Source organism: Neodiprion fabricii, chromosome 1 (assembly GCF_021155785.1).
Source record: "Neodiprion fabricii isolate iyNeoFabr1 chromosome 1, iyNeoFabr1.1, whole genome shotgun sequence".
Lineage (NCBI taxonomy): Eukaryota > Metazoa > Arthropoda > Insecta > Hymenoptera > Diprionidae > Neodiprion > Neodiprion fabricii.
This window is the reverse complement of record NC_060239.1, coordinates 14,136,437-14,150,867: the sequence shown is the minus strand read 5'-3', so window position 1 is coordinate 14,150,867 and position 14,431 is coordinate 14,136,437. Positions and strand designations below refer to the sequence as shown.

Genomic DNA, 14,431 nt, shown 5'->3' with positions numbered 1-14,431 from the left:
TGAAGCTAAAGTCAACTTTCCCGCTGAAACATCGGCGTACTGCTTGATCGTTCACGATCGTATTGTCGAATACAACCCGCTCAGTGGTGGGGTGAAAAAGTTGGTATAAAAGTGGACCCGTTCCCACCATCTCGCACAGTTCAAAGATGGAGCTCATCGTTGACATACAAGGCTTTCGTAGACCTTTCAACAACACCTTCACATTAAAAGAATTGGCTGTAATTTCAATCTACTCGGAAGCATCTCCTTCAGTGTTTTTCTTCAAGCCACCTTACAAATGGAATTTACTGGACGTCAAATACAAAAGCCAAAATTCTTGGTTAGAACGCGATTTTCACGGCTTACGTTGGAGCTGTGGAACCATACCTTTTGAGGAAGTTGAGCGGACCATTCAAGACAGGCTGTGCAAAGCTCAAACCGTGTACGTAAAAGGAGAAGAAAAACGAGATTGGTTGCTCAAAATCGATCCGAAAGTTCAAATCATCGATATGTTGGACTTTGACTGTCCGTCGCTTGAAACCCTGCAAAAAACTTAAGCTCTGAGATGCGACCTTTACACAATACCCAACGCAATCTGTGCAGCACGAAACGTTTGCATACTTCAGAATTGGCTACAAAATCATCGTACTGTCCGGATGGCGAGGCTGTACGATTTGTGTTACTGCGCAGAAGCGTCTACAAGAACGGTCCCGCATTCCTGGCGAATATATCACCTTGGTCATGACACTGTTGAATAGAATTATTGTACTATTTTTTGTGAAGTAATTGTCAACCGTACTCTAAAAATTGTACTCAATAAAACTTTTAAATAATATTCATGAAATAATTTTATACCTTCACCTTAGCTCTTAAGAGTGAGAATTTTTTTCAGAAGCTTATGTAAGATTCGACCTTGCTCTCCATCCTTGGCCGAGCTGTACTCGTACTCAAACCGAGTTTTGCATTCCTAGAGCGATAGTAACCCAACACCGCAGGCTCTGTACCGCGGCTATCGGCCGACCTTGCACTCCGGTCTGAACCCGTCCAAATACTCATCGTAGAGTTCACATGGCGCAGCTCGAAACCCTCCGTCGTCCTTAGTGGTGTTCGGACATTTTCTTAGATTTTGAGACTTAATTCTAGATACAAACCGTACGTAGGATTGAAGGTATACAATGAAAAAATATTCATAATTTCAATCTTTTTGTTTATTAAACGTAAGACTTACACAGAACATTGTTCGAATATTATACGTATACAAATTCAAGTTGACTGTAGGGTCCGCCAAGATCGCGTATATGTAACCGTATCTCCTTACTGGCTGCCGTCACCTTCTGGAACAAATCTTCATTTTCGTGGAGGGCTTTGTTCAGTCGGTTAGGCAGAAAAATCGTGAAAGCGTCATCTAAGTCCAGAACGATTTTGTCTCCAAATTTCGTTTTGACTCGACGAACACCGCTGACTCTGTATTCGAAGTAGGCTTCAAGATCCGAAACTTTTTTCAACGGCAGAAACGTCTCCAGCTGCGCGATTTCGTTCAGTTTTGAGAAGTCTATTGTCGTTACGGTCCAGTTGTAGGTGCTCGAAATCTCTTGTCAGTTAATTGAGGTCGGATCTGATTTTCAGGAGATGTTTTACTTCTCCGATATTCTTGAGGAGCAGTTCTAATCGTTTCTTCAACTCACGTTGTTCCAGAGCACTTCTCATTTGCAAGAAGAACAGCTTCAGACTGACGATGAAGTTTTCACTTTTCGTTTATATAACGTTCCCCCACCACATAATTTGATGGAGGGTAAGGAATGTCACGGGACTGATATCAAATACGTATGCGCGCGCACCTGACAAGTTTCGACTTGACGGTGAGCGGCACGCGGTTAAAGGATTCCGGTGCGACGTTGGGACAAACAATTCTCGGAACTATTAATTTTGGAATGCCACGGGGCTGATAAGGTGGGAAAGGGATGTGAGGTGGTTGATGTTACACATCAGCAGTCCTACCGTGGAAAAGGAATTCGGAGTGGTTCATGTTACACATCAGCAGTCCTATCGTGGGAGAAGAATGCGGGACGGTAAAAAAGTTCTCGCCCCCGCTGCGCCCTCTACCGTTGGCAGGCGAGCACTACAGACCTTCGGTCGGTAAGATTGTCGGTAAAACAGCACGATTTTGACCCTCGATCGATACAACTGTCGGTAAGGTTGCACGGTTTTGACCTTCGGTACGGCAGACTGTGACGTCATCGCGGAAAAGGGTTTGAGTCTGAGCTGCGCGGAGCGGCTCGGTCGGTAGAGAAGGTGTTTGTATCCAGAACCGGCCTTGCTGTTCTACTATCAAACTCCAATCGACCTGTCTCAGAGTGTCAGTTTTGCGGCGTAAGAGGACATATCGCGAAGAATTGTTTTAAACTCGACCGTCAGTTGAAGACTGCGGAAGATTCGTGGCGCAAAAATGTCTCCAAGAGGGCTACCTCTAATCCGGTTTGGTCAGCGCAACCTTCTGTTCCTCAGAATTCGGGAAACTAGCTACCGATGTTTCGAAAGGGCGGATATCATCGGTTTCTTCCAAGTTCCTTAGCCCTATTGCTTAACAGTTCGTGGTTAGAGGCCTGCGTCGTTCCGGCCTATATGCTAAAGGTTCCGTTAACGGACTAAGTTGTTTGTGGGTGATAGATACTAGAGCCGAAATTTCCGTTGTTCGTCCTGATATGATTTCGTCTCTTGCTTCAATTAATCCTTCTGTGTCTATTCGCACTGCTACCGGAGCAACTACCCCTGTAGTAGGTTAGATGGTCGTGCAGGTAACAGTAGCGGATTGTGTTCAATCCCCACATGAAGTTCTAGTAGCTGATATAGAAGATGAAGGCATTTTAGGCGTAGATTCTCATTCCGCTCACAACTGCGTCATTTCCACCGGAGATTCGACTCTCTGTTCTGGTTACCGTAAAATCAACCTCGAAACGTCTAGGTTTATTGACTCTTCTGAACAGAAAGAAACCCTCTCGTCTTTGCGCGTTTTAGAACATGTTTTAGACTCTTTAGTCGTTCCTTCTTATCTCACGCAACTCTTTACTAGGTCTTCTAAAGATTTAGATATCGCTCAGACTAATAGTCTCGTTTGTCTTTTTAACGATTTTAAAGAGACTTTTGCTAAAGACTCTGCCGACATCGGGAGATGTACCATAGCTAAGCATTCGATAGATGTAGGGAATAACGCTCCGATTAAACAGGCAGCTAGACGGCTTCCTTTAAATAGTCGCAGGGAAGTTGAAAAATTAGTAGAGGATATGAGAACAGCAGATGTTATTGAGCCGTCTTCTAGTCCGTGGGCTTCTCCCATTGTCTTGGTCAATAAAAAAGATGGTTCCAAGAGGTTTTGTATAGATTATAGGAAGTTGAACGAGATCACCAAGAAAGATGCATATCCGCTTCCTCAGATAGGAGATACCCTTGATTTAATTTCTGGTGCCCGTTGGTTCTCTACGATTGATTTACAGAGTAGTTATTGGCAAGTCGAAATGAATCTGTTAGACAAAGCGAAAACAGCTTTTGTCACAGGGTTAGGTGGACTTTGGCAATTTAAAGTTATGCCTTTTGGCCTTTGTAATGCACCAGCTACCTTCGAAAGAGCGATGGAATTCGCCCTTCAAGGTCTGACTGGCAAGATTTGTTTAGTTTATCTCGATGACATCATTGTGTGTGGTAAGACTTTTGATGAGGAATTGGAAAATCTTAAGCAGGTTTTTAGTCGTTTATCCCAAGCTGGTCTAAAAATGAGTCCCAAAAAATGTCATTTTTTCAAAAAGGAAGTAACTTTTCTCGGACACGTCGTTTCAGCGGAAGGTGTTAAGACAGATCCTTCTAAAATAGAAAAGGTCTTGAATTGGCCTCGTCCCGATTCAAAAGCAAAGGTTCAAAGTTTCTTGGGACTTTGTACTTATTACAGACGTTTCGTTAAGGGCTTTGCTTCTATAGCGAGACCTCTCCATGCTCTTACAGGAATTAAAGTTGTTTTCGATTGGACTCCCGAATGCGAAGGAGCCTTTGTTCTCCTTAAAAAATTATTAACTTCGTCACCGATATTAGCTTATCCCATCACCGATTCTCAATTCATCGTAGATTCTGACGCTTCTCTCTGTGGTATAGGTGGGGTTTTGTCTCAAATTCAGGACAATCAAGAGCGCGTTATTAGTTATTTCAGTTGGGTTTTGTCTAAACCGGAACGCAATTATTGTGTTACCCGTAGGGAATTATTAGCGATGGTAAAATCTATTTGCCATTTCCATCATTATCTTTATGGTAGGAAATTTTTGATTCGAACAGACAATGCTTCCTTAACTTGGCTTCTTTCGTTCAAATCAGCTGAAGGCCAAGTAGCTCGATGGTTGGAGAGGTTAGGTCAATATGACTTCGAAATTAAACACCGTCCCGGAGTTCTGCATGGTAATGCTGATGCACTTTCTCGTCGTCCGTGCGGGGACGATTGCAAACAGTGCTCTCGTTTAAATAAACAGCTAGATCCCTCGCTTAACGTTCGTCAAATTTCTCTCGTTGAAAATAAAGAAGACTGGATCATCGCCCAGGGAAAATATCAGATCTCCTCCTAGTTCGGAATTGGAAATCCACAGGAGTCAGGCCTCAGTGGGAAGAAATATCTTCTATGAGTCAGTCTTTGAAAATTAACTGGGCGCAGTGGGACTCCTTGTTTCTCCTCAATCAGTTGCTTTATAGGAAATGGGAATCACCTGACTCCAGGTCGGTACGTTGGCAGCTTCTGGTTCCTAGAGAAAAGATAACCGAGATTTTGTCAAGCTTTCATGATTCACCTGTCGGTGGTCATTTCGCTTCTAATAAGACTTTAGGTAGGATCAGAGAAAGGTATTTTTGGGCTCACTGCCGAGCTGACGTTGAAAATTGGTGCAGAACTTGCACGGTTTGTTTAGCCAAGAAGGGACCTCGTGAAAAAGGGAAGAGCTCTCTTCAAATATATAACGTAGGAGCTCCATTTGAAAGTGTCACAATGGATATCCTAGGCCCTCTTCCTCTTTCTAAGTCAGGAAATCGCTATGCCCTGGTGATAGCAGATTATTTTACAAAGTGGTTAGAAGTAGTCCCAATTCCGAATCAAGAAGCTAGCACCGTTGCTCGAGCTTTCGTTCGAGAATTCGTCTGTCGTTACGGAGCTCCACTTGAATTACACACAGATCAGGGTCGAAATTTTGAGTCGAATTTGATGAAGGAGTTCCTTCAAATTTTAGGGATTAGAAAAACTCGTACCACCGCTTTGCATCCGCAGTCTAATGGAATGGTAGAAAGATTGAATAGGACGCTTCTTCGTTATCTTTCTTCTTCCGTTGGTCGACTCTTTTCCTCGAGGGGGAGTAATGTTACAAAGGGTGAAATCACCCGTTTTGTCCCCTTTTGAATGATCTAGTAGTCATCATAGATAAAAGACGTTTATAAACCTCTTATGTCTTTAAAAAGAATAAGGTTGCTGCGTCAACCGACATTATTGTAAAAACAGTCAGTCTCTAGACTTTAAAAAGAGAGCTTGTGTCCAAATACATCTATTTTCTTTCTAAAATATTCCTTGTTCGTGAGACTTCTTTGGCTCGGCGTTCGCTTAAATCGCACAGAGAACTCTTTGATTCTCTTAGATCTTTCTTAATTTCCCCCGTTGTTACAATATATATATATATCTGAAGTGACAAGAATCTGTACAAAATGGCTACCTTTCAATTGGCGTGACGGCACCACGCTTAATCCAATCCAGTGTACATATACATATATCAGTGGTACAAGCGGACGCTTAAGACGATCGTGCCTCTCTATCGCTTGTTCCACGCTCTCGCCTGCACGCTCAGGCTCATGCGGAACGTGACACTTTTACGTGCGTACAGCCGGTGTTCATCGATGTATAAGACGTTATCACGTCAAAAAAGTAATCAATTTCGCTCGAAGCTGTTTTATATTTCGCCGTAAACATTCATATACATGTATGACTTTGTATGAGTACAAAAAAGATTGGTTAGGGTGTGACGTCGGAACGGTACCTGACGGAAATTTCCAGATGCTAGACACCGGAATCGTTCACACAGCTAAGTTGGACTCACATCAGTAGTTTGGGTCACCAATTACCGATAAAGTATCGAAATACACCGGACAACGGGCATTCTCTCGCTCTAATCGACCGAACCGAGGAAGGAGTAATTATTGGATAAAAGATTTAATTAATTGGCTTACCTCTTGAGAATACTCTGGATATGATGACTTGCAGCGTAGATTGGTGAGAGGATTTAGCGGAATGACTGATTTTAATATATTTGGATACTTTGATTAACTTGGATTTATTTTTTAAGTTCAATATTTCAAGTCACAAAAACGGAGTTACTTAGTGTAAGATCTTAAATTAATATGACAAAATGGAGCTGAAAGCTCGCTGGACTTTTGGGCAGAGTAATGTTGTATGAAAAGTTTAAATACAAAAGGCAAAAGGATTTTACCGTGAGACTGTACCGGAACAAGAGGACGATCTGATGATCGGTCGCCGTTTTTATAGGGGTCGATCGTTGCGCAGAACGATCCTCTTCTTTGGATTTTGTCAACTTTTGCGCACCTCCCCCTTTTTCTAGAAATTCTAATTAGGGCACGACATCTTCTCCGCATGCACGCCTGTGATCTTAGTTCTTTAGCTATTACTATATTGCAAGCTTTTACATATGGTATAACGCTGCACTGGTGCGGTGGTGTAGGTGCGGGGTCGTTGTTCTGTAATTTTCCATTCTGCGTGGGCTTTGTTGTTGGGGCGCAAGCCCCCCTTGGCCCCTCGGCTGCCGTGCTTCTTCCCCCCTGTGGCGTGCGTTCAGCAGCTATTTCCTATTATGATAATCGCAGTGCGTATGCGCTAGCGGTGACCCATGTTTCGTGGTGTATGTTAGTGCCGTGTGCATTTTCGGGGTCACGATGCGCTGAATTCTAGTTCCTGTTTACTTCTTAAATATTCCTACTATCCTGTTCGTTACAAAGTCTATATATTAAGATTGTCATATTGGTTACTCGTCGTTTGTTAGTTTTATAGCGTGTAACTATATAAAATTGCGTATGTATCATAATTGATTACTGTCGTTATTCACCTGGAGTACAATAGCGATTAAACATGAGACATAGTTGCTTTTTGCTTAACATTATTAGAATCGCGCTGCTGCGAATATTCTTAGTTGTTTGTGTTATAACTATCTTAACAGATTTAGGGTATTTAACAATTTGATAATTCGTAGTTTTAGAGCAGGTTTACATGTGTGCTTTCGTATATAATTCTCTTTTGTAATTATTAATTCTTATATTGATATAAATCGGCTTGGAAGTTTCTAGAACGTTTTTCTTATGTTTGTTGGTTGCCTGTTATTGGGCGTTGCCACGTATGCATCTTTGAGTTTATTGCGAGTTGATTTACCTTCAATCGTTTCGTCGGCAAGTTTCCTAATGTGTTCTCTAGATGAAGCTCTGTATGGCTCCACATTGGAGATCTGCATTGCCTTCAAAACGTTGCGCGTGTTGCCCACAATACGGCGTTACGGAGGAAGGTATAGTTTATGCTGGATAATTAGTATTCACGGTTTTGAAGGTTTTGCAGTCTCTGGTTTTATGGATTATTGCAGCAGTGCTATCTTTAAATTACATTGGTTATACAGTTATCTATGGTTTTACAGTCTTCTATACTCCAGGCTATATAGTATAGCGTAAGTTGCTTATAGTATAGCTCTCAGCTCCGAATGCACAAATGGCATCGTCGAGTGCTATATAATAATTGTATATAATCGTGTTAGTTAATTATGGTGTTAATATGGTATATAATTTGATATAATATATAATGTGATAGTGATATATAATAACGTATAATAATATTATAGCTCTTCGTAGTGCGAAGATCTCGTAACATGGTTTTTAGCTCTGGTTAGTGAATGTCGTAGTTATTTCCATCTAGGGATATTCCAAATAGTTGGACAGTTGTTTTAATTCCTTATGGTTACAAGATTCTCGTACTTCGAGTTTGCTTAGTTGATAAAAGTAACATGCAGTAATAATAGTCGATAAAACATACGGACGTTCCGGTCGGATGTTACACCTCCCCCCTTATGCAAGAATGGCGAGCCTCTGCTCGATCATTCTTCCTGACGGTCGTTGGGTGCTGTAGGTTTTTGAATCAATACGGTATTTTGATTGTCCTTGGGGTCCATGGTTGATGCTGAGACGTTTTTTGCAATAGGGTTGGTGAGTGTGCTACGTTGTTTGGTTGCATGTTTAAATTGGGATATATGGGTATCGGCATTACTCGGGGTGTTTTGTATCCTCCGTTTCCTTTTGTTGTTGGTTCAGTCTGGTTAACGTTTCTCGTGTTGTTTCCCATTGGTTCATAATATTGCGTGACCCTAGGTTTTGGCGCTGGTACTTCTTGCTTGAAGGATCCAGGTATCGCGTATTCGTGTTTGATTGACATATGAAATTGGTTATTTGGATGGTTACCCAAATTCCGATTCCCCCTGCGGTGAGGGTGCCGAAGTTTACGAACCAACCCCACATCTTTGTTCATGTGTTCTTTCCTATTTTTTGCATTGCTTCTTCGGTTAGAAATTACATGATAGATAATTGTTGGTTTGCTATGGTTTGTCCCAACATTCCTCTTGCCATCTCGTTTAGTATTCAAGATCTCTCTGCTGGGAACATGATACGATCTCTCAGTCGTTCCAGATCTTCTGGAGAGTAGATTCCGCTGTTTGCTAGGTTATTGGGGTTAATGTATTTCCATGTTGGTGTGGTCAAAGGTTCTATTGTGCCAGGTTTCACTGATTCAGTCAATTATGGTAGTAGTTTATACCATTTCTCATCGAGGTTGAACATCACTGGGACGAAAGGGTTACATTCTATCTGTACTCCGGTTTTTAACAACATGCGGCTCTTCGGTGATACAAACATGCTGGCGTTTCCTCTGAATACCGGTAATTCTTGGTAACAGTTCTCCGTCTTTCTAATTTTTACGTCGACTGGTATGCATTTGATTATATGTATTACTTCTCCTGCTATTGTTGCCATGTAGCCTGGTCCTTTCATTAATTGGTGTGCGAAGTCGTCGGGCGTTAGGGCTGCGGTTGTCAATAAGTTCCGTAAAACTTGTTGTTCCAATTTGCATTTCTGCGAGAGTACGTCTCGGTATAATGTTGACATCTGCATTCTCATATGTCTTTCCACGTATACGAATTTTGAGTTTACATAGGTGAAAATGTCCAAGTTGCTGGTTGCTACGGGTTTTTTGTGAGTGAACGCGTTTTCAGTCGGTTCTTCGATGATGAGTAGTTTCGGATATTCGGTTCGAATCAACTCGTACCCGCATAATTGTTGACGTCATTTCTTCGAAAAGGCGAAGGTTATGTCTTGAGTGGTAACTGTATATACTTCGTCATAGGTTTCATCGCTGTTTTTGATTTTTATGGTTCGGCCTTCGTATAAGACGTCGTATCGGTCTAGTTGACAGGAATCCTTTGGCAGGGTTTCCTAAAACGTGTTTCCTCCTTCATTTTCTACGCAATTACCGTTGTTGAAGTCACATGTTGTTCAAGATAGAAATATGATTTTATTTGAATTTAAGTTTATTTTTGCAGTATATTCAGCTAGACTGATCTTAACGTATCCTTGGACTATTACGTCACTCCATATTCCGTATTCGTCGGAGTATTGTATGCCTTCGCAAGTCCCGTCAAAATTCGTTGCTCCGCCAAGGGATATGGTTTTTGTCGTTGTTCCATTTGGTTTTAATAAGGATATAACGCTATTAACTCCGAATCTCTACGATTTGTACAGGTGCATTTGTATGCATTCTTCTTTTGATACAAAATGTATATATTCGAGTTGTCCGTTGCTAGTTGCCGAAATATGCGAATGCATTCCGCAGTGAAAGATCGATGGATGTATCTCTACTTTGCATTGCGTGATTCGTGCCTCTGAGTAGTCGGTGAGTTCTGGAGCTGCATTTTGAAGGTGCTAGTTACAGGTTGTAGTTTCGGCAGGTCGCATGTTCCTACTTCAAGGAGAGATACCGTGGTCAGTTTCGTCATTTTCGATCCGCAGTCGTAGGCGATTAAGGCCATAGTCATCCAGATCAGTTAGGGCAGGATTGCTAGCCGGAGATCCATCTCGATCTTCTGTGGTCGTAAAAGAAAATCGACTGTAATTAATGAACATTCCGGTGTTCGATAGAATTGTCTTTTGCTCTGGTGAGGATGTGTGGTTGTGGAGGAGGTTGGGACATTTTGATGATGTTATATTTCGTCAGTGTTTTTGTGCGATGGGTGGTTTTTATTTTAGGCTTCGTCTTCCTTAATATTGCAATTGATTTCCTTGATTGCTTCGACTACTTGTTCCAAGACGTCTAGCCCTTTTGGTGAGCGCTCGATCTTGTTTCGCCAAGTCTTTAGCCACAGGTGATTTTAAAGCGGTGTCTGGGTTGGGTTTCTGGTGGAAGAATAGATTTTTCTGTTTCCATACGGACTATCGAGTGGTGTATTGGTCCTTCGCAGCAACTCATCACTGCGATTTCCTTTATCACGAAGACATGATTTTCCCCGTGAAATCCTTGAAGGTCTATGATGTACATTTTGGAGCTGCAATCACCATAGTTTCGCATCAGTTCGATTGTTGTTTATTCCGCATTGCGATAGTTCCTTTGCACACAGGTTAAGGCGTTGTTCTCATATGGCATCATTTCTTTTAAGGGATTTGTTCGGTGTATATTCTCGTCGTACATTAGCTGTCACTCCCGCATAAGGGTTGGGTGTTTCTTTAGTCCTATCTTATTGTTAGATATATGCTATATATGTATACGAGAAGAAAACAAAAAAAAAAAAAAATGTGTAGCGTCTGCGAGCAATTATCATTTTTACGCAATTCCACAGAGAACAATATCATCAAAGTTACTCTGCTCAATTATACAGTTATTCCCCCCATGCCCTCAATTACAGAATAATGAGACAAAAATTCAAGTTTTATTTCACCTTGGATCACAATTTGCCTTCTCTTGCGTACTCGCCTTGTAGTGATAACCGGCTCAACAATAATGAGATCCACTGCTGAACCTACGACTGCGTTTGTTGTGCAGCGTCTTGCCGCCGCCGCCGATGCATTTTCACCACGGTCTTACATACAGGTCTGGTAACTCCGGCACTTTTGAGTGGTAGGGGGTGTCACCGTTAGTGAAGCACACGGTCTTGTTTCCTATCTATCCGCTAGGGGCGCCATTGGCCAGGGGTATGATAGATATAGATTCATACCGATAAGATAACCTGCTCATCGAAGTTTTTGACAGTTCATAACTCAGTGTAAAGTGTGTAAACGGTGGATCATCTCCACAAGATCTCAAACTGTCTCAAAAGTTGTGAGCCCTCGCTTGATGTTTATGGATTTTATTGACTTAAACATTTGAGGATTCCGTTAAAATAAAACAATTATCACGCCCGCCATGGAATGCTAGTAAACATCTCAATCATTTTTTATTCGCATCTTTCTTCATTTTTGAGTGTTAAGCCCGCTGCACACGGGGCTTGTTTTGCTGATAGATCGCATGCGGGGTACTAGGATGGCTGCTCTGCTGGGAGCGCTGCTAGAAAGTGGCGCCTCTGATGGCTCTGAAGCGTGGTCGCGTGCTGGATTTCGGTGATAGAACGTGTGCTATTTTTCGTGATGGTTTTCTTGCGCGTAGCAAAATACTATTTTTAAAAACCTGATAAAAAACGACGAACGAGAAATTTTTATTTTCCACGTGTTCCTTTTCAAAATTCAAAAGTCGAAAAAAACACCCTATCGTGCCTTTATCTCCGTAGAAAAGCAAAAAAAACTTTTAAGCAGCCTGAAGGGAATGATAAATGAGAAATTTCCATTTTTCATGTGTTCCTTAAATTTTCAATTTTCAAAAATCGACAAACAAACCAGAAAAAAATGATGAACGAAGGAAATTTTTGTTTTCCACGTTTTCCTTAAATTTTCAAAATTCAAAAATCGAAAAAAACAATCATGACAATTTCTTCGATGTAAAATCTTGTTCGATCGAGGGGGAATAAATTCTGGTTAGAAAGTGACAGAAAAAGAGTACACCAACCTGTTTTGACATCACCGACAACCAAAAAATCTTGATTTTCATTTTCTTTTATAAAAATTCCATTCCATAAGTCTCCTGTTTGTTTTTTCATTTTGTTATTTATGTTTAATATTTCACGTCATTCTTTATGTATAATTGTAAGCATTAAAAATTACTCCAATTGCTAAAATTAAGGTCAATGTGAAGCGGCAAGATCGATGAAGGAACAAAAATTAACTACAGTTCACAGTTCTCAGGAACTATGGATTTTTCTCGGTCGAACTTTTCTCTCTGACACCAGCTTTGATAATCGTTGAGAAAAAGTCGTAAAAAAATATAATCGTTCCCTTCGTTGCTTGCACTTTGAACGATACTTTGGCCATTCACACTCTCCGGAATTTCTCGAAATTTCCCAGAAGTCCTCGGCGAATATCCAAAAACTCGAGAATCTGTGTAATTTTGGAGGGATTCTTTTTTCAATTGTCGATGCTGCTTAGTCAAAGAGATATTTTCAAAAGTCTTTCGTACACAAACAAAATTCGAATACTATAAAACCAGTAATGGCATTCATTTATTTCTGTATAAACATTGTACAAATACTGTCAAATACAAATACAAGCCGCGGCCGCAGTGCTAGTAAATAAATTAATAAATGAATAAATACTATGAACTTGCTCGCAGAGCAACGACTAATAGTTACCTCGTTCAATAGCGGTATATTGAAATGGCACTATGCCTGTAGTATTAAAGTATTCACAAAATTTATCTCGTATCTCTAGAACTTCATTACTGCTTCAGTTATTTCTCAGATATAGGGAGGCATTCTGCCCTTCGGATAATTGTACTGCATTACAATTACTATCAACTCGGGTTGAGATTCTGTAATTATGCGGTACGTACCATTGACTGGAATCATTGTTAGATTTATTGATTAAATAATTATGTAAAAGCACACACGCGTAAGTTATTTTCTCTACTTTTTGAACGGAGAGAGATATCGTAGAAAGTAAAACGCGCCATCTGTTTGCCAGTATGCCAAAAGCGTTTTCAACAGTTCTGCGAGCACGGCTCAATCTGTAGTTGAATATTCTTTTGTCAAGCGTCAAGTTTCTATCCGGATACGGCTTTAACAAATTAGGTTTCAAGGCAAATGCGTCGTTACCGACAATCACGTACGGTAATTTGTAACAAAAGCCTGGAATTTCACATGGAGCAGGTAAGTTCAACGTTCCATCGTTGATCTTAGTCCATAATGGGCTCTCACGCAAAACAGCAGAATCGTGCATACGTCCATTTCTTCCGACGTCAACGAACAAAAATCTGTATTCAGCATCGACAAGACCCAGAAGCACAATGCTGTCTTTTCCCTTATAATTACGGTAAATCGATCCGTCACTTCGAGGGGGACGAAAATTGATGTGTTTCCCATCCAGCGCACCGATGCAATGAGGAAAATTCCATAAAGTATCGAATTTGTGAGCGATAACCTGCCATTCCTCCAGCGATGATGGGAAATTCCATACTTTTGAGTCGAGTACTTCTACTATTGCTCTCAAAGTTTCGTCAATCACTTTTGAAATGGTGTTCGCGGCTATGCGAGTGGAGTAGCTCAAATCTTGAAAGGTATTGCCCGTTGCTAAATATCGAAGAGTCACAGTGAGTCTGTCCCTCGGTGATATAGCTTGACGCATAACGGTATCCTGTTTTTTTATGGCCGGAGTCAGAAGTGTCAACAACTCATTCCAGTCATCTTCCATCATTCAAGTATAATTGGTGAAACTGGCTGGATCTTCAGGGCTAAACAAAAATTTAGTATAAATATGCATTGAAAAGTCAAGTATAAAATTGAAAATCCAAAAAAGTAATAATAAATAAAATGAAAATCAAATGGTTACATACCCGAGCTCACGAAATACCATATTTAGAACATTCTGTCCTCTATCACGCCGTAACAGCCACTCGCGACTCCACAATTTACGTTTTCGTTGTTTCAGTAGATGTCTACGTTTAAAAGCAGTTGCTACAGCTGACACGATAAATGCTTTCCTACGTCGAATTATTTCAGCCGCAATAGTTTGTTGCACTCGAGCGTCCATGGTACTGTTGAGGTTAGAAATGCTAGGACTACGTATTCGCCTATACTTTCTCTCTAGGCTCCCTGCACGCCAGCACGCCTAGCGACAAGCATCGTGTGAAGCCAACCCAACGAGGGTGCCATCGTTGCACCCAGCGCCACAGCCAACTTGGAACCCAGCGGTAAAATCTAGCAAGCAATCCAGCAGCAAAACAAGCGTCGTGTGCGGGGGGCTTAAGACCGTGATCTTCACGAAGCGT

At 41.3% G+C, this 14,431-nt stretch overlaps 1 protein-coding gene across 1 annotated transcript; it reads right to left on the bottom strand.

Annotated features, from left to right (window-relative positions):
• Positions 1-12,858: 12,858 nt before the first annotated feature.
• Positions 12,859-14,396, bottom strand: LOC124175132 (protein ALP1-like). Its single transcript, XM_046555066.1, has 2 exons — positions 13,997-14,396; positions 12,859-13,894 (listed from the first exon to the last, which is right to left on the bottom strand). Exon 2 carries the CDS (start codon positions 13,855-13,857, stop codon positions 12,892-12,894), a length of 966 nt encoding a protein of 321 aa, XP_046411022.1. The 5' UTR covers positions 13,858-13,894; positions 13,997-14,396; the 3' UTR covers positions 12,859-12,891.
• Between the last annotated feature and the right edge of the window lie 35 nt (positions 14,397-14,431).

Coding starts and splice junctions, on each gene's coding strand:
- LOC124175132 (XM_046555066.1), bottom strand. CDS start 13,857: ATGATGGAAGATGACTGGAATGAGTTGTTGACACTTCTGACTCCGGCC.